This window comes from Hyperoodon ampullatus, assembly GCF_949752795.1.
Source record: "Hyperoodon ampullatus genome assembly, chromosome: 14".
NCBI lineage: Eukaryota > Metazoa > Chordata > Mammalia > Artiodactyla > Ziphiidae > Hyperoodon > Hyperoodon ampullatus.
In genome coordinates, this window is record NC_136927.1 from 60,726,439 (window position 1) to 60,752,416 (window position 25,978).

Here is a 25,978-nt window from a genome sequence, read left to right on the forward strand (position 1 = left end):
TTTAAATGGCTGTCTTTGTAGACCCCAGTCAGCACCTAGGAGGTCTGCTGGAGGAGAACCTGCTAGTTTGGTTGTTTTTGATCTGCAGGATGAGAAGGGTAACAGTTGCCTTTTACAGTGCTGGGTGAGTGGGCAGTTCATTCAGTTCCCACAGCCAACTGGGGCAGAGACTGGGACTCAGAGAGATGATGAGGTGACTTCTGATCCCTTCTCCTCCCAGTTTGTAGGTAGACACATTAGGATAATTGGCTACACCTGTCCCACTCCCAAGTCTGTGCCTCTTGTCCTTGGATCACCCATCTTCTGGTGCTGATGGTAGGACTGGACACCCACATACAGGCAGAACAGCATTTCACTGTGCCTCTTGGTGAAGTGTCCCCACACAGCATGTCTGGAGCCTTTTCCTAAGAGAACAGATGGTCGTGGGACCCAGAGCACCATCAGGGCTCCCAGTGCCTCTTCTCCAAGTCTGTGTTTTCCTCGAGGGCGGCACCCACCCACATGTTCCCAGAACAGCAGCAAGACCCTGGCATGCATTAGGACAAAAGCTTTCTTTTTTATTTCATTTTGATAAGCCCTACAGAGACGCCCTGGTGAGAAGCCAGTTCTGCCTCTCATACTCACAGAATAGGCTGTTCTTGGGCAGGCGGCTTTGTTCCTGTGGGTCTTTGCCACCAGCCTCCCAGAAAGAACCCATTTGAGACCTGTGGGGGCGTGAGAGGAATGAGTAGGCGCTTTGAGATTTCATCTAGAGCAGTTATGGCTTTGAAGGCACTGGGAACAGAATCCATCTCGAGGGAACATGGTGGGGAGTATCATACAAATCTGGGGGTCCTCAAAGGCAAGAGGCCCACTGGACCTTGAGAACGGAGAAATTCTCATGATGCTCCTACTTTTCATCTGTGTTTTTCTCTACCTGCCTGCCTCAGTAGTCTCCTGTTACAGCTTTCTGTTTTCCTGCTTCTCCCAAGTCGTAGATGGTGGACGTTCCTGCCTGCCCACCCACCCTCCTCCCACCCCTGTGCCCCGTTCCTGTCTTCTTTTGCAGAGCTGGCTCAGATTGCTTGGCTGTGTGGCTCCAGTGGCTACAGTTCCTAGGAGGGAGAATCTCACTGACCCAGGTTCAGGTCGGGTGAATACTCTAGATCCAGTCCGCTCTGGCCAGGTGTCTGCTACAGCTGATTTGGGGGCAGCTTCTAAGAATTAGCATTGGAAGTAAGGAAGCCAAAACCTTCTCTCGGTCACCAGAGATATGATTATTACAGACTGACTTTGACCACATGGATGTTTTAAATGCTACTGGTGGCTGCCAGTTGTATCCTGGATGCTACTCTCTGGGCTCCCTCTGGTGCCTTCTGTGGCCTCTAGCAGAGCACAGCATGAGCACCGCCCCAAAAAAGGCCTGTGCCGCCTCATCGTAGTGCCAGAAGGGAAAATGCAAACTGTACTGTCACCAGCCAAGCACCTCCTAGTAGCATGACAGGTGGGCATTGAGGTGGCAGGAAGGAGGTGGAATGGTAATCTGCCAAATACGTGCTTTGAGGATCAAGTGGATCCTCATGGCTCTCTCCTTGCCTCCGGTAACTTCATCATCTTTATAGTTGAGCTTGTCCTGACACACAGCTAGGCTTATGTCCCTTTTACTCACATCAGCAGGCCACATGCCTGCCATTGTCAGAGCAGCCTCAAGTGGATTGAAGAATTCTTTTTTTATAGTTGACATCTTGTCCTTGGGATCGGGTTTAAGTTGTCTATAGCCTGGCTTCTGACTGAGAAAAACCAAGGCTCTCTTGGCTTCATCTCCTCAGGAGGTCCACTTGGAGGGATGATGCAGCTCCCAGGGCAGGTGTGGTCCCTTTCCTGCAGCCCCGCTCCCCACGCCAGCCCCTTGCTTTTCTTTAGCCTCTGTCTCCCCTCTCCTCTCTGCTTTATTCCACCCACTCCCCTGCTGGGTGTTTCTTGGCTGATGATCTGATGTCTGGAGAAAGGCTCGCCCCCAGCAGAGACTGCTCAGATGGATTCCACGATGTGTGGCGGCTTCAGGCAGACAGGCTGTAACTGTTTGGGCAGGGCCACAACAGGACCCTTTTCCTTCCGATAGCAGATTGAGCAACAGCAACCAGCCAGGCGCAGGGACACGGCCAGTGATCTAAACAAAGACCTGATGTGGTGGGGATGAGAGTAATAGCACGAAGGTGTGACACGTCAGGTGGTGAGAAGCTCTGTGGGGAGAGATTAAAGCAGAGGACCTGGGAAGGGGCTTTGCTGCTTTTAGTGAGGGTGGTTGGAAGAGGCCTCTGACAAAATGACATTTTAATATTTGCCCAAAGGAAGTTGGGGAGTGAGCAGTGTGGCTGTCTAGGGACCAGTGTTCCAGGCAGAGGGAGGAGCTCCAGCAGAGGCCCTGAGGCTGGAGCATGCTTGGTGTGTGAGAGGGACAGTGAGGAGGCCAGCATGCCTGGAGTGGATTGTGTGAGGGAGAAAGTGGCAGGAGATGAGGTGATGGTGGGGCCTTGTAGGTTGTTATCAAAACATTGGCTTTCTCTCTGAGATGAACCATTAGAGGGTCATGAGCTGATTTGGACTTTAACAGGACACACTGCATTCTGGCTACTATGTGGACTCCTGGTGGCAAGTACAGAAACAGGGCCCTGGTTGTGTCCTGGGTGTATAGCGTGTGCAGAGGTGGTACCAGGTGGACAGTGATCCCCAAAGAAGATGTGGGTCCTTTGCTGGGTTCAGATCTTAGCTTGGGCGAATTGATCTGCTTTTCTCAGCTTCCATGTGCCATCTGTAAAATGGGAGTAACAGTGCCTGCTGTGAGGAGTTGCTGGGGGCAGGTGCATTCTGGGGTGGGCAGCAACAGTGACGCTGTAACTGCACATAATCTCATTAAAGGTCCCTGCGTCTTAGGCACTAAGTGGTGTATTGTCCCTGCAGTTTAGCACTGGCAGAGTTGGATAGGCTGAGACCTTATCACCCTTCCATTTCACAGATGGGGAAATAGGTAATTATAAAAAAGAGATGAATCTGAGTGAGGATTCACCTCAAAACAGGCCTACACATTGCCTACAGAATATATTGGCTAAGAAAGCTGCAGTTGTTCTCTTCAATTTGGGGACCAAGGGAGGTTTTTAGTGTTTGTTGTTGTTTCTAGGTGGGTATGAGAGGGGCAGGGTTGGGCTACACCAGCTTGGCTGTGTGAGCACGTTAAGGTGTCAGCCCTTTTTCTCCTCAAGTTTCCTTAACATAACTGGATTTTAACATTTTGAAAATAGACCTTGCTATGGAAGCATTATTTTCTTTCCTCTGGGACTGTGATTACCAAAAAACAGAATCACACAGATGCCGAGCTCTCTTCTTCCACAGGTGAGAGCAGAAGAAGGCTCACTTGCTTTAAATGAACCAAAGACCTCATAGTATTGTTGCATCTATGTGCAACTCTTATTTGTGAAGTTGTCAGACATAGAGAAAAATCAAAAAAGAATAATAGGGCTTCCCTGGTGGCGCAGTGGTTGGGAGTCCGCCTGCCGATGCAGGGGACGTGGGTTCGTGCCCCGGTCAGGGAAGATCCCACATGCCGTGGAGCGGCTGGGCCCGTGAGCCATGGCCGCTGGGCCTGCGCGTCCGGAGCCTGTGTTCCACAACGGGAGAGGCCACAACAGTGAGAGGCCCGTGTACCGCAAAAAAAAAAAAAAAAGAATTAATACCATGTGCTCACTACCTAGATTCCACGATGGTTGACATTTTGTCATATTTGCCATTTCTCTCTACTTATAGGTATATGTAGGTAGATATCTATGTCGGGTTTTTTGCTGAGCCATGTAATTTGCAGACATCATGATACTTCTCCGCTAAGTTCCTGAGCATGCTGTAAGAATGAGAGTATTCTCCCTATCCTGCTACTGGTCACATCTGAGAAAATTTTAAATGATTCAGTAGTATCTAAAGCCAAATTCATATTGAATCTACCCCAGTTGTCTTCACAGTGAAAACCAGATTTCAGTTGAGGTTCAGTTGGGTATTATGTCTATAGTAACAATCTAGAAGAGTCTTCACACCTCACACTGCTTTTCCAAAGAGAGAAGGCTTATTATCTTATAGAATACCCCATGTCTGTCTCATTGTTTTCTCTTGGTTGTTGTCTAACTCCTTCCACTGCCTTGATTTCCAGTAAACTAGGAGTTGAAATGTCTAACTAGTTTCTGGTTAAAACATTTTAACGTGAAGACTTCTTACAGAATGTTGTGCACTTTGTACTCAGCACACTGTGGGGAACATCACTATTTGTAATGCTAAATTTGATCTTTTTTGTGAACGTGCATTTTACCCTTTGCAATTAGTGGGCTGTCTGTGAAGTGCTTGGACATCCTCCACGTTCTCTGCTCCTCATCAACCTTTCACCTACTGGTTTTTACATCAGTTGATGATTCTTACCAGAAGAAACTATTTCATTGGCATTTACGAAGTGGTAATTTAAATTTTTTTTCATATCTTCTACATTTATTAACTACCATTCTACTATTACACAGGGTAAAACTTAATTCTTTAATCACCAATCACCAAGGTCAGGAATTGGCTTTATAGTCATCCCGCATGGTGACAAGGGACTTTCCCCCCCTCTATCTATTTATTTGTTTGTTTTTAGTATACTAGGAACTCACATATTTTACTTGGAGCCTTAAAATCATAGATATTCATTATTCTTTTTGATACTCACATTGTCCCAAAATTGGCCAGTAGGAGCCTCTTCAGGCAGGCTCCAGTACCTTTTTGACATGCTCCCACTTTTTTTTTTTTTTTTTTTTTTTTGCGGTACGCGGGCCTCTCACTGTTGTGGCCTCTCCCGTTGCGGAGCACAGGCTCCGGACGCGCAGGCCCAGCGGCCATGGCTCACGGGCCCAGCCGCTCCGCGGCATGTGGGATCCTCCCGGACCGGGGCACGAACCCGCGTCCTCTGCATTGGCAGGTGGACTCCCAACCACTGCGCCACCAGGGAAGCCAGCTTCCACTATTTTTAATCATTTCCTTGTTTTACTTCTCTGATACTGGCATCAGTCACCTCTCCAAAGAGCTCTGGTTCCTTTCAGTGGGTCTCATAGACTTTTCTTTTTTTTTTTTTTTCATTAACAACTTTATTGGGTATAACTTATACCATAAAAATTTTAACTTGAACATGTTTGGTGGTTCAAAACTGACTTTTGTAAAGTACTGATTGAGTTCATTGTATCTATAAACTCATTTGTCTGCCTTGGAGTTTTCTCTAAAAATAGTATTGTCACCTGCTATTTCCCATGGAAAAGGCCAGGGGTGTTTTGGATAACTTAGGCATGTATTATCCATTTCTCCCTTTGGTGCTCATGGCAGTACTTGTTGATTCATATTTCTGTTTCTCCTATTTTTTTTTTTTACCTACTGAGGAACTCAAGTGAGTCCTTGCAGTTCTTCCCTCAGGCCCCTTTAACTTTGGCCCGATAAATTCTAGCAGTATAAAGAGCAGGAGGAGGAAAGGGAGAGAAAAGCGGGAATAATCAGCTGCTGGATGCTGCTGTCTCTGCTCTCATTGCCTTTACTTCTCCCTTCCCAGGAGCTCAGGCCACCCTGGCCTGCATTCAGTTCCCCAAACACACCAAGCTTTCCCCCCAGGAAGGTCTCTGCCCCTGTGCTTAGGTGCAGCCACACTGCCCCCACTTCCCACCACATGGCAGGCTCTTCTTGCAGCTTAAATGACACCCCCTCAGTGGGTCTCCCCTGACCCTTGACTAAAGTGTGTCTTCGCACATGCACACACACTCACGCCTCTGTCTCCAACAAGGCTCCCGTCCTTTGCTTTCCTCACAGTCAGGCTGTGTGTAGTTACATCTGCCCTTTCCCCAGGAGACTGCAGGCTGCAGGAGGCCAGACCCACACAAGTGGTGTTCTCCAGGTTCTCTCCCTGTTGGTGCCTGGCATGGAGTAGGTACTCAGTGACCATTTTGAGTGGTCAGTTAGGACCTGGCATTACACTCCAGCTGGAGTGTGGAAAGCCCACATTCCTGTTATGATTGGTATCCTACTTCTGTTGCCTTTGGGTTAGAATAAGAAAGAGAATATTTACAACATTTTGGACTTTGCCCAGTCCCTGTGGATTGATAAAGTTGTAACCACTCCTTCCTCTCTCACTCACACACACAGGTCAGCACACCAAACCTTTCCCTCAGTCATTCAACAAATGTGTTAGGAGCTGGGCAGGGCGGGGAAGCCTCAGCCTTGCCCTGGAGGTGCCTACCTTGTAGGGAGTGCCTTCCCTTGTGCTTAACATTATAAGGGAAGTGCCTTGAGCAGCCCACACTTGGGGCTAGAAGTATGACATGGTCTTGGATGTGTGTGGCTCAGTCAGGGGCTTGCCAGGTGTGTGCAAGGCCTGGTGGGGGCAAAGGTGCCTTTGATTTTTCTACAAGTGTTGCTGACCATCTGTTATATGCAAGGCACTGTTCTGGGAACCAGGAATACAGGCGTGAAGAAGACAGAGTCCCTGCCTTCATAGATCTTAAACTGTAATGGGAAAGACAGATGATAAATAGGATTAATAAGCAAACATTAGACATTAGCCAATAGTGCTGAGGGAACAGGAACAGTTGAAACTTTAGATAGAACAACGAAGGTGACATTTGAACAAAGACCTGAAGGAGTTAAGGGAGTAATCCGTGTGACTGGGTAAGAGCATTTTAGGCAGAGGGAACAGCAAGGTCAGAGGCCCTGTGGTGGGAGTATTCCTGGTGTGTGTATACAGAACATAAGAAAACAGTGTTCTTGAGTGGAGAAGTGTGAGAGGAATCAGAGATGAAGTCAGAGAGGTGGTGCTGTGGGGTGGCAGCTCTTACAGGGCCTTGTAGGCCGTTGTAAGGACTTCAGCTTCTCTTCTGAGTGAAATGAAGAACTAGGGGAGGGTTTTGAACACAAGGGTAATAGGGTCTGACCTGTGTTTTAAAAAAATGTCACTCTGGCTGCCATGTCAAATTTATTTATTTTTTTGTTTGTTTGCGGTACGCGGGCCTCTCACTGCTGTGGCCTCTCCCGCCGCAGAGCACGGGCTCCGGACGCGCAGGCTCAGCGGCCATGGCTCACGGGCCCAGCCGCTCTGCGGCATGTGGGATCCTCCCAGACCGGGGCATGAACCCGCGTCCCCTGCATCGGCAGGTGGACTCCCAACCACTGCGCCACCAGGGAGGCCCTGCCATGTCAAATTTAAACTGTAGGAGAGCAAGGGCAGAAACAGGGAGACCAGCAGGGACTTACTGTAATAATCTGGAGCCAACCTCCAGGATTCATGCCTTTAACCATTATACCTGACAGCTCCTGCCTCTGTGTTTTCTGGAAAACAGAAAAAAGAAAAAATTCAAGATCATGCATATTTCTGCCATTTCCAGATAGCCACTGTTAAGTAGTGTTTCCTTTTGTGCATCTCTTTCCTACCCCCGTGAGACATAATGTGGCAGTCTTCTTATATTGTGATAAAATAGAAAATGGAAAGGCATGCCCACCAGAGCTTGCATTCTGGTTTGCATCCTGCAATTCTGCGCATGGGCCCTCCTTTGAAAATATACTTTTGGTCATAGAACCTAAAGGAATTTAACCAAAGGTTAGAAGCATTTTCAGAAAACAGATAAGAAATGTTCTTGCACTTTGTGTGAAGGGGAAGCAGAAGCTGGTTCTCTTTGGGTCGGAATTTGACTCGTGATCATAGCACGTGCATGGGGTTCTCAGAATTCCAGTTCAGGAAGGCTACCCTGAGTTCAACTGCAGAGGCCCGGAAGTGGAACAAAGACATAAGCTTTGAATTAATGCCTCATTGTGTAGAATCTCACCCATCATGATTGGGACAAGGGGATAGTTGATATGTTAATCATAAAAGTGACTTGGTTTCTCTAAACATTTTATTTAAATCCAAACATAAATCATTTACTAAAGAGCAGGGTCTTTCTTTTAGGGTGGGTCTTCTGGTGGAGTTTCCTATCAAGGTTCTTGCAAAAACTAATTTTGGCTTCTTTAAAGTAGAGCAAGGACTGTTGTGAGGTCATCTAAGTGCCAAACCTTTCCAGGTTTTTAAGACTTCTTTCTCCGAACATACATTTAGTCTCATCCACACACAGTTATTCACTAGCAATATTTTTTAGTGAATTGCCTTATTGAGTATTTCCAAAATCTCAGCTAGGACTGCTCTTTTTCTGTTCACACTCATATTTCATTTATTTATATTATCTATCTTCAGTAAGTATAACTGACATAAATGGATTTGGGAATAAACATAGCTGATTGATCCTTGGAAAGCATAAAACTCACGTGGGAAAGATGGAGTGAGGATGAGCTAGAGACTGGGGCACGAAGGAGCTTTCACAGCCCGAGGCTGTGCAGGCTGTGGTTTCTATAAGAGTCTCTGGCCAGGCAGCTCAGTAAACAGTAGTTGAGAGAGCTTCTGTATATAGTAAGGAGGAAGGGAGGCAGCTCAGCCTAGGTCAGTGTGCCCATCTGTGCCTAGGTCAGTACATCCATTTGGGGATGTTCCAAGTGGCTTCAAAGGCAAATCTTCAGAAAAATTGGTGATTTTCAGTTTGGTTCCCCTACCACCATTCAACCATTGCACTTTTTGTACTCAAGAAACTACCTGGTATTGAGTTAAAAGTAGAAATCCTTTCTCCTTCTCCCAACTGTAAATGGCAAGAATTTTAATATAGTTTTGAAAGTTTGGGGTTTGGGATATTCTGTTTTGTTGTTGTTGTCATTGTTTGGTTTAGGTTTGGGTTTTTTGTTTTTTAGTTTTAAAACTTGCCATATTTAGGGCCCTGTAGAATGCTGCCTGTGAAAACCACCTGCAAAGATTCATCAGCTACTGAAAACCACATTGTGAGTCATGAGCTTTAACTACAAGTGGTGAGGCCATAGCTACAGTGCCTTCTTAAGTCATCTTCCTTTACCCGGTAGAGGGTATTTGCGGACTCTGCCTTCTACAAAGCAGGGTGCCCTAGAGGTGGCTCCTTTTCTGTTGGATTGTAAGTGAAATGATAAGCCGGGGTGCTCCTTGGGTCTTGTGGGTTTTTTTTAAGATTTTTTTGTTTATTTTATTTATTTATTTATTTTTAAATTTAAAATTTTTTTTCTACTTTTTGGCTGTGCAGCATGTGGGATATTAGTTCCCTGATCAGGGATCGAACTGGGGCCCTTGGCAATGAGAGACATAAGGACTTCAGCTTCTATTCTGAGTGAAATGAAGAACTAGGGGAGGGTTTTGAACACAAGGGTAATAGGGTCTGACCTGTATTTTAAAAGAATGTCACTCTGGCTGCCATGTCAAATTTAAACTGTAGGAGAGCAAGGGCAGAAACAGAGAGACCAGCAGGGACTTACTGTAATAATCTGGAGCCAGCCTCCAGGATTCATGCCTTTAACCATTATACCTGACAGCTCCTGCCACTGTGTTTTCTGGAAAACAGAAGAAATAGGATTAATAAGCAAACATTGGACATGAATAGGAGAGCAATGAGAGCATGGAGTCCCAACCACTGGACAGGCAGGGAATTCCCTGGCCTTGGGTCTTAACCACTGCTTCTGTGACATGGGCTGAGCATCAGAGACACAGTCCGAGGGACCTTTACACAGCAGCTGCTGGCCAAGTCTGCCTCTGCTGGTTCATTTGGAGCAAGAAAGAACCCTCCCTAACAGATGAGCAGCAGAAAGAGCCTAAAGAGCCAAGCCGTGGGAGGAATGCTGCGGGGAGAGGACCTGGAGACTTCCCCACACTGATGCGCGCGCTCTCTCTGTTTTTTTAAAGCCCTCCTGCTCGCTCTCCAGGGATTTGAGTCTGGTTCTTCCCCCAAAGAACAGCTAAAACAGTTTGGGAGGAGACCCAGGCGAAGGTGATGTCAACTGCCTTCCAGCCAGAGGCTGCTTTAACAGTCCCTCAGGCAGCCATAGCTTTCACTCTTTTCATGGCCTTGTGCTTTTAACTGGAGACCCCCCAAATTTTCACATTTTTCTTACTGACTAGTAATTTAAAAGTGCCAAAAGTAAAATCTGCCATTCTGGGACTATCCCTCAGATTCTTCTTACCATATAGGGAAGAGGTCCAGAAATGGAAGCCTCACGCTTGTCCTGCTCATTCTTAAAAATCATGCAAATGAAGCAAATCGAAAAGTGCTCATGAGTGCCAGTGTTGTGAGTGCCAGGGGTTGAGCTGATAGCCACAGGGACATAGAACTCTGAGTCCAGGTCTGTGACCTTGAGCTGCGTTCAGTCAGGAGAGACGAGAATTAATTCTTGAAATCGAGAATACTTGGCTATCCTAGGCAATTTCTGGGTCATGAGGTATAGATTTGTGTGGAATCAGAAGTGGAATCAGTCAGTTCTGCAGATAGAAGGTCATGCTGGTGATCCAGGTTTTTGCTAAGAGTGGCTGTCATGTCTGAACTGTAACCTCAGTTGCCTTCTCTCAGCAGAGCGTGCTTTCTCTAGGAAATTACAGTACTAACTTGGCAGGTGGTTTCGCTGTTCAAGGGCTCCAGGTCCTGGCACGGAGATGTCCAGAGTTAAAATGGGAGCAACTGCTGAGGCTTGACTTGCTGCCTGCTTTACCTGCTCCTTCCCAGACAGAGGAAGCACCTGCCATCCACTGCCAGGTTGGGTGAAGGAGGTAAACATAGGTAGGATTTTAGTAAATCTCACTTGTTTCCCTTTCTCCCCGTTTTTTTAAAATAACAGTTTTACAGAGGCATAATTGACATGCAGTAAACTGCTGCTACTTAGCGTGTACAGCTTCATAAGTTTGGGTATGTTTCTTTGTTCCTCTTTGAAACCTCCCCCTTCTTCCCATCGCCAGCAACCCCTGATATGCCTTCTGTCAGCATAGGTCAGTTTGCATTTTTCTGAAGTTTTTTATAAGTGGAATCATATAGTATGTACTGTTTTGTCTGGCTTCTTCCACTCAGCATAATTATGTTGAGATTATGTTGTTCCATGTGTCGATAATTCATTCGTTTTTATTGCCAAATAATTTTCTATTGTATGGATATATTTGGTTATCTGTTCACCAGTTGGCAGGTGTTTGGGTTGTTCCAGTTATTGGCTATTACAGGTAAGTCTGCTGTGAACGTTTGTGTATATAAGTCTTTTTGTATAGCCATAAGTGTCATTTCTCTAAATATCCAGGAGTAGAATGGCTGGGTCAAATGGGAGGTGTATTGTTTAACTTAAACGGCCAAACTTTTCCAAAGTGGTTGTTCTGTTTTAAGTTGCCACCAGCCATGTGTGGGAATTCCAGTTCCTCGATATCCTCACCAGTACATACATAATATGATGAGTCTTTTTAGTTGTGCTCATTCTAATCGGTAGTAGTCATACCTCCTAGTGGTTTTAACTTGCATTTTTGTAATGATGATAAGGTTGAACATCTTCATGTGCTTACTTGCCATTTTTTAATCTTTTTCAGTGAAATCTATTCAAATCTTTTGCCCTTTTTTAATTAAGTTGTTTTCTTGTTGAGTTTTGAGGGCTCTTTATGTATTCTGGACACAAGTCCTTTATGAGATATATGCTTCTTAAAGATTTTCTCCCAGTCTGTGGCTTGACTTTTCATTCTCTTAAAAGTATTTTTTAAAGTGCAGAAGTTTTCATTTTTGATGAAGTTCATTTTATCCTTTATGGATTGTGCTTTTTAACCTCATAATCTAAGAACTCTTTGCCTAACCCACAGTCACCAAGATTATTTCCCTATGTTTTCGTCTAGAAGTTTTATAGTGTTCATTTAGAGTTGATTTTTAGTTGATATTTGATTATGATGTGAAGTATAGATCCAGGTTTTTACTTTTTGCCTACGGATATCCAGTTGTTCTAAAAGCCCACTGTATTTTTCATCTCGGGCATTGTAGTTTTCATCCCTGGAAGTTTGACTTAAATCTTATTGTCCTTCTCTGCTAATTCTAACCTCTGTATCAGTTCTGAGTTGTTTTCAATTGATTGATTAGTTGCATTGTGGGTTGTGTTTTCCTGCCTCTTTGCATGCTTGGTCATCTTTGGATGCTAGACGTTGTGAATTCTATGTTTTGGGGTGCTGGATATTTTTATTCCTAAAAATATTCTTGAGCTTTGTACTGGGAAGCACTTAAGTTACTTGGAAATAGTTTGATCCTTTGGGGTCCTGCTTTTTTTTTTTTTTTAATTTTAATTCTTCCTTTCTTCCTTCATTTTTTAGCCGCACCACGCGGCATGCAGGATCTTAGTTCCCCATCAGGGATCAAACTCACGCCCCCTTCAGTGGAAGCAGGGAGTCTTAATCACTGGCCTGTCAGGGAAGTCCCTGGGGTCTTGCTTTTACGATTTCCTAGGAGGGTCACGAGCAGTGCTCAGTTTGGGGCTGATTATTCCTCACTGCTGAGGCAAGATCTTCCTGGGTTTCCTATCCAGTGCCTCATGAACCATGACTTTCTTCAGTCTGGCTGATGGGAACAGGCACTAATCCCAGCCCTGTGTAAGCTCTGAGCACTGTTTCTTCTAAACCTTTTGGATGCTCTTCCAGGCCTTGAGAAGCTTCCTCAAACACATGCATTGATTAGTACTGTACTGAATACCCAAGGGGGACCTTCTGTATACCTCTCGGGGTCTCCCTCTACAGCTCTCTCCTCCCTGGTACTTGTCTTGTGGACTTGAGCTCCGTCCCACTTTCTTCTCCCTGGAAACTCCCAAGGATATAAGCTGGGGCAGTCATAGGGCTCGCCTTGTTAGTTTCCCATCTCTCAGGGATCACAGTTTTTCATTGCAGTGTCCAGTGTCTTAAGTGTTTTAACTATTGTCTGGGTTGTTTCTCTCTCTTCTTTTCATTTCATTTCTTTTCTTTTGTTAGTTTGTTGTCTTTTTGTTTTTGTTTTAATTTTTGGTTGTTTAGTTAGGAGGGTAAATCTGATCCCTTTTCCTCCATCTTGGCCGAAACTACTGGTTTTGATGTCACAGCTTCTCTTATGTTCTGCATTCAGTACCGACAAACCTAATTCCCACTCCAGAAAGCATTGTATGCACATTCATTCCTGCTTCTTAATGGACATTGCTTCCTCTCTTGCATCACCTCCTTCCTCACCCTGCAAATTTTAGCCATATAGAAGGTGGTCTCTTCCTCTGCATTGGAGAAGCCTTTTTTCTAGCACCTCCTGGCCCCTTTAGCCTGTGCCAGTTGTGTGACATCCTGCTCAGATCTTTGGATATCGTTTACCCTTTGGACTTAGATTATAGGAAATTCCCTCCTCACATGTAAGGAACCCATTACCAACGCCACCACCTAACCGTCCCTGTGAAGATTTCTTCTCCGAGGAAGTAGGTGAGATTGACAGAGGATGACCATGCTCTCAAGTTCTGGAATGAGGCTCATGTCCTCTTCCCAGGGACAACAGCTCATCCGAAATAGGGTAGGAGAATAAGGATCCTTGGCAAAGCTCCTGCTTAAAGCCCCTTTACTTAGAAATCCTGTATCTTGGCTTTTATGGTTTCTTTTTGCCCCTCAGTGTCCCAGAAAAGCTTAAGGGGGACATTTTCCCAGACCCACAGTCTCTGCCCTGAAGAGCATCCACTTCTCCAGTTTGGCTCAGCAGCAGGTAGAGGCTGAGTCTCACCTGTGCCCCCAGCCTGGTACCAGTCAGACAGTTGAAACATCTCACCTTCAGGCAAAGCAGGATGGATGCATGTAACATCTAGAAGTTGCTTGGCAATGCATTTGATCAGGAATAAAAGGAAAGTGTAGGGAGTCTGTCTCAGTACCCAGTGGTTTTTATTGCAATCAAAATACGATCTTGGGCTTCCCTGGTGGCGCAGTGGTTGAGAATCTGACTGTCAGTGCAGGGGACACGGGTTCGAGCCCTGGTCTGGGAAGATCCCACATGCCGTGGAGCAACTGGGCCCGTGAACCACAACTACTGAGCCTGCGCATCTGGAGCCCGTGCTCCGCAAAAGGAGAGGCCGTGATAGTGAGAGGCCCGCGCACCGCGCTGAAGAGCGGCCCCCGCTCGCCGCAACTAGAGAAAGCCCTTGCACAGAAACGAAGACCCAACACAGCCAAAAGTAAATAAATAAATAAATAAAATTCAAAATACGATCTTGCTCTGATTAGGCACATGTTCAAATTTGGTAGGAAATAGTATAATTCTTTTGTAGGTATACTGTATTTTTTTAAACTGTGAGTTGCAACCCATTAATGTATCATGAAATAAATCTAGGGAGTCAAAATCAGCAGTCTTTTTAGAAATGAGAAGTGTGTCCCACATAGTAACTGTTACATGTAAATTTTGCTTCATTTATACACATTTATGTGTGTACTGGGTCCTGACATAACACACTGGTCTGTCGTCACAGTGATAGCTCTTACTGATGTGGGTTGTTGAGTTCCATTTCTTTGTTACTTCTCTCATGGCAGCACTACAGTGGGGTGTACTAAGTAAATGTCAAATAAAATATTTACCTCATTCCAATTAGGTTACTTTCAGTTGCAAGTAACTGGAAATCTGACTTAAGGCAAAGCAGATTTTTAATCACCTCAGAATGCACGTCTTAAAGGAGGTGGTTTGGGGCTGGTTCAGAGCAATGGGACTACCATTCTGGGGTTCCTGGCTGACTTTGTGGTTACAAGGTGGCTGCCATGGCTCCAGACATCACATCCTTACATGACAGCATGCAACAGGAAGGGAGGGCAGGAGCTTTCTTCCTGGATGTGTTTCTTTTTTTTTTACCAGTGAGGCAGGTCTTTCCTGCAAGATTCCAGTAGACTTCACAGTTGGTCCAAGTGCCCAAACTGGCCCATACGGCTACCTCACACCAACTCTGGCATAGGAGGAAGGCTTGGATTGATTCCAGTTCATCTCCTGGGCCAGGCTGTTGCTGCTCCTGGAAATTTGATGTTAGGATGGGGGGTGGGGGTGCTGGGTCTGGGTTTTCCAAGGGTCTGGAATGTGCTACAGCCTGTGTTTCAGGTGCCCCTCTGGGCAGGTTTTCTCTTTGAGTTTGTCCAGCCAGCTTTGCAGATAGTCAGGACTTAGAGGCCAGGGACCACCCTCCCATCCTTGGCTCTTTCCCACGTGGCTTCCTCACCTAGTAGTTACCTGTCTACCGTGGCTGCTCAGGAAGCCCTGGGGCTCTACTCAGGGTCTGCTCTAAAGAGCATAGACCAGGAAGAGGCTAGTTCTGGTCTTCAGTCTCCTCTCACCCTTAATGCTGAGTTCAGTTGGGGTGGGGTCAGTGTATGAAGAACTTGAAATGGGTTAAAGGGAATGTCCGTAGTATTATGGAAAGTGGAGACCTGGTCTTCTCCCAGTTTCTCATTTATAAAAAACTATTCAAGTCCTGCCGTTTGTCATTCCTTTTATCAGGTAGTGATTGTGTTCTGGTAAAGGAGGAGCTACATGTACACCCCAGCTTGTTAGTTCTGGGGTGCCAGTTCCTGGCTCTGCACTGACTTGGCAGGGGTAGATCTCCATCCTCCTGTCTCCCTCTCAGTCCTCAGCTCCAGGCTTCAGGCAGTGCCAGCACCCACTCTGCACCCAGGACATCTGTCTCCCCTCCTATTCTGTTAGGACGGCAGTTCCTTCCCCCCTCCCCCACCCCATTTCCTATTTTGTCAAAATACAGAAAGTCTGGTAGCTGTGATAAAGCTGTCAATTGAGCTCTGCTTCCCCATTCCACCTACCAGTGTTGACATTGTTTTTTAGGCTGGGATTTCCCTCCACCTCTGAAAACATACAAACACAACAGACTTCTGTGTTTTGCTGGGTCTTCTGAGTGTTGCTTAATTTAGAACCATTGTGGCTGCCCAATCTCTGTCTCCAATGAAATCAGCTTTGTGTTAGTTACATGTCAGCAACTGGCTGGCCCCTTCCAGTCTAGGATCCTGGTGTGAGTTTTCAGGACCTCAGTGACAGCTATCACAATTGGCTGATACTGGCTTCCGGAGAAACCAATGTGATGGTCTTTTTTGAGCAAGGAGTTGCAGGTGTCTATTCATCGTTTGTCGTGGCACTCACCCACTGGCATCTCCATCTCTGGAATGCCCCCTTTTAGTCGAGGTTGCCATTATGGGTTGTCTCGCTTCTGGTAAACTGGAATAGTAGAATGAACATGGTTTTTGGATTTATAGCCTAGCTTTACAAGTTCACTTCTCTCTGCCTCAGTTCTGTGAAATGGGGACAGTGCTGTGGGAAGGATTGAATAAGTTCATATGTGGAGAGTGCCTAGCCCAGTCTCTTACTCATAGTGGAAACACTGCCCACAGTTTAGCGTCATTAGCAGTTCACTGGTGAAAGGTTTTTGGTGTCTTCCAATGCCACTTCTCCGATTCTCTGATTCTCCGACACCAACTGGTATCCTACAGTTCAGTTAAGTTCTGACACTACCCACATTTCTGTAAAAGATGACTAGTGAATTGAGGAAGGAATATGGCTTCTTGCACATGGAGTGACTTTGAGCTGTTGTGTGTGCCTAAAGGGCCCACAGTTACTCTGTCTAGGAGGAAACCCACAGGGTGCTGGGAATTCCTGCTAGCAGTGTGTCCACTTCCCCATTCTCCAGAACAAGGTAGACTGCTGCCTGCCTCTGTATCAACTTACTGCTTGGAGCTGGGGAAGAGCGTTCACAAGCCTGGAGTAGAGGGACTACCCCAGCTCCTCAGAGGCCCACTGAGGACACAGGAAATCCTCCTAGGACACCCTGCCAGGCCCTCCAGTGCTGGCCCATGGGACCGGCACTCTGCTGCTGACTCTGACTTGCCTCATGTCATTACTCCTCGTTGCTCATGTTACAACTGCCCTTTTCCACAGGGATGCTTGAAGATGGAAAGAAATTCGATTCCTCCCGGGACAGAAACAAGCCCTTTAAGTTTGTGCTGGGTAAGCAGGAGGTGATCCGAGGCTGGGAAGAAGGGGTTGCCCAGGTATGCTCTCCGTTGTTTCGTTGTGTTTCCTAGTGTCTACTTCTTAAATTACGTTTATAGGTAGGAAAATTTTCACTCCTAGCTCTCTCACCCAAATAACTCCTTTTATTAATGTGTCTTGTAGAATTTCTTTAAGTGCCCCCCCTTTTTTCTTTTAGACCCCCCCACACATTGTTCTGTGCTTTGCTTTTTCACTTAATCCATCTCTGATACTTTATATACCAGGACATAAAAGAGGAGGAAGCTCTCCTCCTCATAGAGCTACATAGTGTAGGCAGACCTCAGAGATATTGCAGGTTCGGTTCCAGACCACCACAATAAAGCAAATCTTGCAATAAAACAAGTCACGTGAAGTTTTTGGTTTCCGAGGGCATATTAAAGTTATGTTTATACCGTACTGTAGTCTGTTAAGTGTGCAATAGCATCATGTCTAAAAACACAATGGACAGTTTACCCTTGAACAATGTGGGGGTAGGGGCATCCCTCCCCCACCCCCTGAACAGTTGAACATCCACGTATAACTTTACAGTCGGCCCTCTGTGTCTACAGTTCTTCATCCAGGGATTCAACCAACCACGGATCACGTAGTATTTAGTATTGAAAAAAATTCACGTTTAAGTGGACCCACGCAGTTCAAACCCGTGTTGTTCAAGGGTCAACTGTACATACCTTAATTAAAAAATATTTTATCGCAAAAAAATGCTAACCATCATCTGAGCCTTCAACAAGTCATAATCTTTTTGCAGTAGTAACATCAAAGATCACAGATCGCCATCCAAATAATAATAATGAAAAGGTTGGAAATACTGAGTGAATTACCAAAATGTGGCAGACATGAAGTGAGCAAATGCTATGGGAAAAATGGCACCAGTAGATTTACTCAACACAGGGTTGCCACAAACCTTCAATTTGTAAAAAACACAGTATCTGTGAGGCACAGTAAAATGAGGTATGCCTGTATTCCCTGTATTCCCTTGGGTGTGCTATAATTTATTTGACCAGTACCCTGTTGATGGCCATTTGGGTCATTTCCAGTATTTTGGTATTGTAAACAATACTGCAGTGACTCATCTTGAATGGACTTTATTTTACGTTTGTGCAAGTGTTGCCATAGGCAAATTCTTAAAAGTGGAGTGAGTGGTTCAGTGGCTGTGTGCACTGGATTTTGACATACTGCCAGGTTGCCATCTGTGGGGATTACTCGTGAGTTGCCACCAGCGGGCTGTGAAGGTGCCTGCTCCTCCCAGGCCCTCCAGCACGGTGTGTTGTTAAAAACTTTTGGCTTCAGGACAATATAATGAGTGAAAAATGTTATCTCGGTATCATTTTAATTTATGTTTGTCTTATTGTTGACCATGTTGTGTAGGACCACTTCTGCAAAGTCAGACTCATGGAGAAAGTCATTTTGCTTGTCCTAAGTGTGTTTCTTCACCTCTCACCTCCAAAGTTGTGTAAACAGCTTTTGTTCTGCCAACTCTTCAAAATTCCCAGTAGATAGTAGGGGACCCAGGGTTGCCAAATTTCAGTTGGATTTTATCCTTCCACTAAGCCCAGGAATTTTCTTCTTGGCACTAGCCAGGTAAAGGGATGTTTACGGTGGCCTGAGACCCAGTGAGCTTTATAATAGGCCCTGCCACGATGGATAAATTATCTATTTCCTCTCACCAAAGAGAATTGGAGATTTAACCAGCGTGGAGAGAAGGATTTGTCTTTCTCTTTTCCAGAACACACTTTGCTCTACTTCCTCTATAAAATATCACTGATTTATCTCCAAATAAACTGCTTAACTTTCAGAAACTTTAAGCTATCCCATTCCCAGGTGTCTAGATTTTTGTTCCAGCATGACTGAGGGTTGGCAGTACAAAAAGGAGAGGATCTTTGTGGCTTACTTCCCTTTGGAAACCTCTTCAACTATACCTTTCTGTCCCGTCCTGTTCCCACCCCAGAAGTCTGGCAGGCTCTTGGGTCTGTAGCCCATCCCCCATCTCCTGTGCCAACCATTGTCCACCCCACAACTCATCTTCTGTGGCTGTTCCAGCACTGGAACAATCATTGTGTTGTGTGTTCCAGGAGCCATAGCTGCCACCAAGATAGTGTTACCAGTCTATTTCACATCCCAGGCTTGGTGAGGCATGGTGGGGGGCTGGGGAGATGCCCAGTCTCCCCCTGCACCCAGGGTTCTTTGGGTCAGTCACAGCTCTGTTACTTGTGAGAAGTCTGGGTGGTCTGAGACCTACATAGAGCATCTTCTTTTAAACTCCTCTGTAGAATATTTATTTAGCAACTAAGTTAAAAGCACAGGAAGAAGGGGGGTTGTCTTGTGCCCCTTTTCCTATTCTTTTGATATTGTGTTCTGGTTTTCTGTGTTTACAGGTCTGCAGTCCTGCCACATGTACTATTTTGGCAGCTTGCTTTTTTCATCTAATGATGTGTCTTGGACATCTTTCCATGTTAGTATAATTAAGGCCACTGTATTCTTTCTGTTGGCTAACCCGTGGTGCACATGTGCTGTGAAACCACTCCCCTTGCAGTGGGCATTTGGGTTGCTAGCAGATTCTGGAAGTGGAATTGCTGGGTAAAAGGATATGATTGTTTTGAATTTTATTAGATTAAGCCATATGCTTTCAACTGTCCTTACTACCTTGGTCCAACATGTCCCAGTTTCTGAGGGGAGCTGTAGGAAGTAAGCCTGCAGCTTTCTCTTCAGTCACCATCTCTTGTTCTGGGTCAGAGAGCCAGGAACGCACACATGGAGACTTAAAAAAGATAGGTGAAGGGTGGGAATAGAGCAGAGAACCTGCTCACTATTCAGAAAATAAATATTTAAGCTTGTGTATTTGATTAGAAAAATGAAAAACTACAAATACATTTTAATAAGTGAAAATTTTCCCTCCACCCTCTGTTCTCCCCATAGAGAAATGGTGGTATTATTTGTGTCCTTCCAAAGATGTTTTCTATTTATACAGGCAGGTATAAATATATACTTTCCTCTTTTTCACACAGTTGGTAGCATGCTGCTTTGTACAGTGTAGTTTGCACCCCAGAAAATCATACTGTCTGTTTTAGTTTTTCTGTATTTCTGAGTACAAGTATAAATCTAGAAAGTATAGAAAAGTAGACTGCCTCAAATATTACTTTCTGTGTGTTTTCTTTTAAAGCAAAGTTTTGATCAAAGCACTCCTTTTTGAAGAGCATAGATGCCTCTAGTGACAGGCCACTGAAGGATTAGGTGGTGACACTTCTAGAGTGATGGCTGCCCAGAGTCAGATCAGTGAGGCCTGGACAGAAAGCTTGAGAGCCTGATGGTTCTGGAGTCGAGAGGGATTTTCATCTGCTGTCGGCTACCTTGGAGCCAGATATAGGGCTCATCCAGCCTGATCGCCTACCTCCACATCCCATAGAGGGCGTGCCCGCTGCCCAGGCAGCCGTGCAGTCACTGGAATGTCCTAGTCACACCGTCCTGGCAGGTAACCACAGCTCTGCTTCTTAAGGAGACATTTGGGGGGTGCCTCAGCTCATTGATTCTTCCTTGCTCTTTTCACAGATGAGCGTGGGTCAAAGAGCCAAGCTGACTATCTCCCCAGACTATGCCTATGGCGCCACTGGGCACCCAGGCATCATCCCACCAAATGCCACTCTCGTCTTTGATGTGGAGCTTCTAAAACTGGAATGACAGGAATGGCCTCCTCCCTGAGCTCCCCATCCTTGGGTAAGGAACTTTGTGCTGAAGGACCTTCCTTTAACTCCCTTTGCTCCTCCCATGTCATGCACAGTGTTTGATGAGCATCAGAGAGAACCAAAAATGCCATGGTTTTTTTTTTTTTCCGTTTACATTCTTCCTCTCTTGGCTATCCTTTCAGTTTTAAGTGTACACCTTGGAAAGGGACGGCATGTGCTCTTGAAAGAACTCGTGGGGATGGGGCAGCTGATGGTAGCTGTTTAAATTAAGTATTTTTATATGTAGCCTGTAAACTAAAACTGAGTTGGGAACTGGAAATATAGGCCAAATTTTTAGTGCCAGCATTTTAGTTCTTTAGAGGTAAGATTGGGATGACTGACTTTGCTTGCCCTGCCTAGTCTCTGCAGCTCCCTCATCCATACAGTCTGTGGTTACTGCCTGTTAGAGGATATGAGAGAGGCATTACCACCTGGGCCACCTGCCTCGGGGAGCAAGCCCAGGATACACGAGGACAGACAGCAGGCCAGCTTATTATCAGTGGGTTGAAAGGTGAGGCCTAAGGATGCTTATGAAGTGTAAAGGATGCTCTCAGTCTAGGAGAGGCTCTTAGGGACCTAAGTCAGCGTTTCTGTGCAACAAGTGAGGAGACTGAGGCCCAGAGAGAGAGGCCTTACTCAAGGTCACAGCCAGACAGTGGCAAATTAGGACAGAACCCTTTCCTGCATCTCCTCCCTGGACCTTTTTTTCCTTCCTCTACCCTCATTTCTAGGCAACCAAACTCAATATCCTAATGGCACCTAACTTTTCGTGTGGGTATTAGAATCATAAAACACATGAATGTTTGTCATTTTCTTTCCACATGGCCCCAGACCTCTGCATTTGCTCCCCTCCCGCCCCTGGAACCAGAGGGCCACAGCCAGGGGCTGGGTGAGAATGCTTTTGTTTGAAAATGGTAGCAAGTGGCAGCCAGCCTGTTATGGAGTACCTTTGTCCTACTATGGACTTTTTTAAATAGAGGAGCCTTTTTTATTATTAGCTGTTTCCTCCCAGTGGTTTGATCCCTAAACACCTGGGTCATCCAGGCCTGGTCAGGTTTGAGGACTCTGGCTACTCCACTTGTCATTCCAGCCGGGGGGGAATTCTGACACTTTACAGAGCCTCTCTCTGCCCAGAGGTCTACACCTAGTCCCCACCCTGGAAAGCTGAGTCCTTTGAACATAATATACTTGAGGAAGCCTTGGAGTTACCCTGATTTGGGAACAGGCTTTCTGGAAATCTGGAAGGACAGGGGAAGGGGAGAAAGAGGGGAGAGAGGGCTGAATGGCTATGAGTCACCCTGGCCTAAGCCTCCCCACACACTGCCGAAGCACAGCTCAGAGCTTCTCGAAAGGGTCTTGAGGGAAAGCCCAAGGGCAAACCCAGAAGGTTACAGGTTCGAGTGAGTGAATGAAGACTGCAGACGTTTTCTCAGTCTGTCCAACATGAGGAAAACCAGCTTCGGGCTGTGCACATTAAAGCCCCTGGGAAGCTTTAAAGACTCTCTTGATGCCCAGGCCACCCCCCAGACCAGTTCACCGCCACCACTGGGAGTGGGGTCCAAGTGTTCAGGTTTTTTAAAGCCCCCAGGCGATTCCTATATGCAGCCAGGTTGGAGACTCATTGATAATGGGAAACTGTATTGTCAGCCTCATTGGTGGGCTTTGCCTCTCCTGCTATCCTCAGCAACAGAAATGTGACCTTAGGTTTAAAAAAACACAACCAAGGTGAGCAGGAAGGAGGCTGCTCACCTGGGAATCCAGCCCGAGCCCAGTGGGCCCTCCCCAGCTGGAGCAGAAGGGCCGAGGGCCAAGTCAGACCTCACAGCTGTTAGGGAAGGGACTTGGTGTGGCAGCAGCCTGTGGCTGTCCCTACTGCACCCAAAAAGCATTGACTTGCTGGAACTCACCAACTTTCTGTCCCCAACAGATGTGCCATGGAAGGATCTGGCGCCTCCAGATGCACACAGCGAGTCCGTACGGAGCTTTTCCTGATGTTCCACTACACTCTTTGTATAAACATCTTCCCTGACTGAATGTGTTCTGTCACCGGCTTTGCTCTTCCCCTTTCTCCTCGTATGTGTGTTGACCTGAACTATATGCCATAAACCTCAAGTTACCCATTTTAGTTTGTTTTCGTTTTGGGGTGAAGATTGAGTTTCAGTCCTTTGGATCTAGGTTTCCAGTTAAGTACTAGTCAAGTATTAACAGCACAAATAATGGGTTAACTTTAGAATAGGAATTGGTGTTGGGGGGAGTGCAAGAATCTTTATTTTATTTTATTTTTTTTTTGGATGAAAGTTTTATCTATTATATATTAAACATTCTTGCTGCTGCGCTGCAAAGCCATAGCAGATTTGAGGCGCTTTTGAGGGCCGAATTATTCTCCAAGTTGAGAGATGTCCTCGGGTTGAATTAAAAGCCCTACCCAAAACTAAAGTGGGGAGGGGAGAGCCTTTGCCTCCACTGTCCCACTCCCACCCTCCCCTTAACCCTCTGCCTTTTGAAAGCAGATCATTTTCACTGAGATGTGGGACACTACAGGTGTGTGTCACCAGGCCAGCAGGGACCTCTGAAGCCTTCTTCATGGCCTGGCTTTTTTTTTTTTTTTTTTTTTCCATCCTGTGGTTTTTCTAATGGATATTCAGGACTTTTGTAATCTCATAGCTATCCAGGCTCCACTTCCTAAATTTTAAGAACTTTAATCGAAAGTTAAATTGAAGGTGCTGTTTGTAGACACTTAACACCCAATGAAAGCCCAGCCATCATGACAAATCCTTGAGTGTTGTCTTAAGAAAATGATGCTGGTCATCACAGCTTCAGCATCTCCTGTTTTTTGATGCTCAGCTCCCCCTGCTGATCTCAGAGTTTCCTGGCTTCTCCTTCTTCCCTCTCACCCTCTGCTGTCCTGTGTAGTGATTTGGTGAGAGAAATTGCTGCCTACTCGCCCACCCCCACCCCACCCCCTGCACTACATATGAGTTTCAAGTTTTATTATTGCAATAAAAGTGCTTTATGCTGGCTTTTCTCAGCTCTGCGTGATGGTGGTTACTTTTAGGTGCCTCCCCCTGCCCTTTGGTGCAAGGGGATGGGGTTGGGCTGTGGCAGTGGGGGTGCAGTGCTGGAGGCTGTGTCTTAGCAGAAGAACTGCAGCAGGAACATGCTTCCCCGTTGCCCTCTTGGGAGATGGGATGGGGGGCAGTAGATCTGCATCTTCACCCATGGAGGGAACTTTGTGGAGGTCAGGCTGGGGTCCTCACGGAGCCCCACCCCCTTGGTCAGGCTGGGGTCCTCAGGGAGCCCCACCCCCTTGCCCGTATTCAGATGTTCGTTAAATGTGTGGTCTGGGTAGAGTTCTATGCTGGGTTCCCTGGGGTTGCCAAGAAGTCGGGGATGCAACCAGCAGAAGAACTAAGCCACCACCCATTTGGAGATGTGCTACCAGCAAATTGATGAAATGTTACGAAGGGAAGATTTGGGTTTTAAATAGGTGTTCCTTGGTGACACTTGGTGTGGAGGCTTTTTGTCACGTGGACAGTCTGATTGCAGTAGCTTCCCTGGCCCTACCCTGTATATGCTAGTAATATTCCCCTCCTCTGGTCATGGACACCAAAAAGTGTGGTGTCCCACACCTTTCTAGACACCTTCCACAATTTCCCTGGTTGAGAGCCTTTGATTTTAAATAAAGAGATGGTTTAAAGACTTGCTTAATGCTTTTCCAAATCCATCCTTTTATTAATTTAAGTCACCAGAGTATCATTTCAGGGTTATGTCTTATTTTCCCCAAAATTCTCTTATAAAAATTGCCAAACAACAAATAAAAGATTTTTCCCGTGAATATCCATATACCCACCGCCTAGATTCTGCCATAAACATGTTACTCTGTACCTATTTATCACATATTTATTCATCCCTCTGTCAGTCTGTCCCTTTATGTTACCTTTCAGAATAAACAGCAGACATCGCTACAATTTCCCCTAAATAGGTATCATTAGAATTTAATGTTTGTTTACACTTTTGTACCCTAAAACCCTATCACAATACAGAAAATCATCTCAGAAAGTTCCCTTATGCCCTTTCCCAGTCAGTCCCCACCCCACTCCCAGAGGCAACAATTGTTTTGTTTTTTCTACCATAGTGTTGCCTGTTACAGAATTAAATTTCAGTATGATCTTAAATGCTGTGTCTTCCTGCACTCAGACACATAGGGAAGCTTTTAGTTCTCACCGAACTTAAAAGTTCAAAGAAATCATCTGGATCAGGGTCAGGTATCTGTGACAGGCAGAACTCATGGCCCCAAAGATGCACACATCCTGATTCCCAGAGCCTGTGAGTACCTTACATGGCAAAAGGGATTTTGCAGATGTGATTACATTAAGGGCCTTGATGTGGGGAGACTGTCACAGATTACATTGGTGGGTCTAGTGTAATCACAGGGGTCCTTAAATGGGTCAGAGATGTGAGGACGGAAAGACATCTGAAGATGCCATGCTGCTGCCTTTGAAGATGGAGGAAGGGGCCACAAGCCAAGGAATGCTGGCAGTCTCTAGGAGCTGGAAAAGGTGAGGAGAAGAATCCTCCCCTAGGGCCTGAAAGAACCAACCCTGCCAACACTTGGATTTTAACCCTGTGAGACCCATTTTGGACTTCTGACCTCCAGAACTGTAAGATGATAAATCTGTGTTATTTTAAGCCACTAAGTTTGTGGTGATTTGTTACAGTGGCAGTTTGAGCAAGAGGAAACTCATACAGGGTCTTTGTTTCTTTTAATGTATAACAGAACAGAATAATAACAAATCAGGATTTTTAAAAAATCTCCAGGATGCTACAGCTCTAACAAATCAGACTTCAGTTTTCTTTCCTTCTTCCCCTCTAGTTCTTGCCCGAGGCACCTGCCATTTTTAGTTTTAGTCACACAGCCTAGTATAAATTTTGCATTCTGTTTTTTTCTCCACTGAATGTTTTTGATTAAGAATATTTGTTCTTGTTGCTGTAAGGTCTTTATAACTATTTTAAGAGGGCTGTAAATAAAATCAAATGAATACACTAAATTTAACTGCCTTTTTTTTTTTGTCCACGGCTTGCAGGATCTTAGTTCCTCGACCAGGGTTTGAACCTGGGCCCCGGCAGTGAAAGCACCAAGTCCTAACCACTGGTCTGCCAGGGACCCTTAACCACCTTAACCACCTTGTTAAAGGACAAATGTTTTTAGGAAGTAAAATCATGACTCAAATACAAAATGAACATGTGAAAGATTTTAGTTAACTCATTAATTAATGAGAGAACCGGTAAGACGTTTTAATAATAAGCCCAGTAGGAATGCTGAAATGA

At 45.6% G+C, this 25,978-nt stretch overlaps 1 protein-coding gene across 1 annotated transcript in view; it reads left to right on the top strand.

The window, feature by feature from the left end:
• FKBP1A (FKBP prolyl isomerase 1A) overlaps window positions 1-23,678 on the top strand; it is a gene marked incomplete at its 5' end in the record, with an annotated part of 24,608 nt that extends 930 nt beyond the window's left edge. The window contains 3 exons of the mRNA XM_079719411.1: window positions 16,821-16,933; window positions 20,478-20,642; window positions 22,578-23,678. Coding sequence (XP_079575537.1) covers window positions 16,821-16,933; window positions 20,478-20,606 — 242 coding nt within the window. The 3' untranslated portion in view covers window positions 20,607-20,642; window positions 22,578-23,678. The remainder of the gene's footprint in view (window positions 1-16,820; window positions 16,934-20,477; window positions 20,643-22,577) is intronic.
• Between the last annotated feature and the right edge of the window lie 2,300 nt (window positions 23,679-25,978).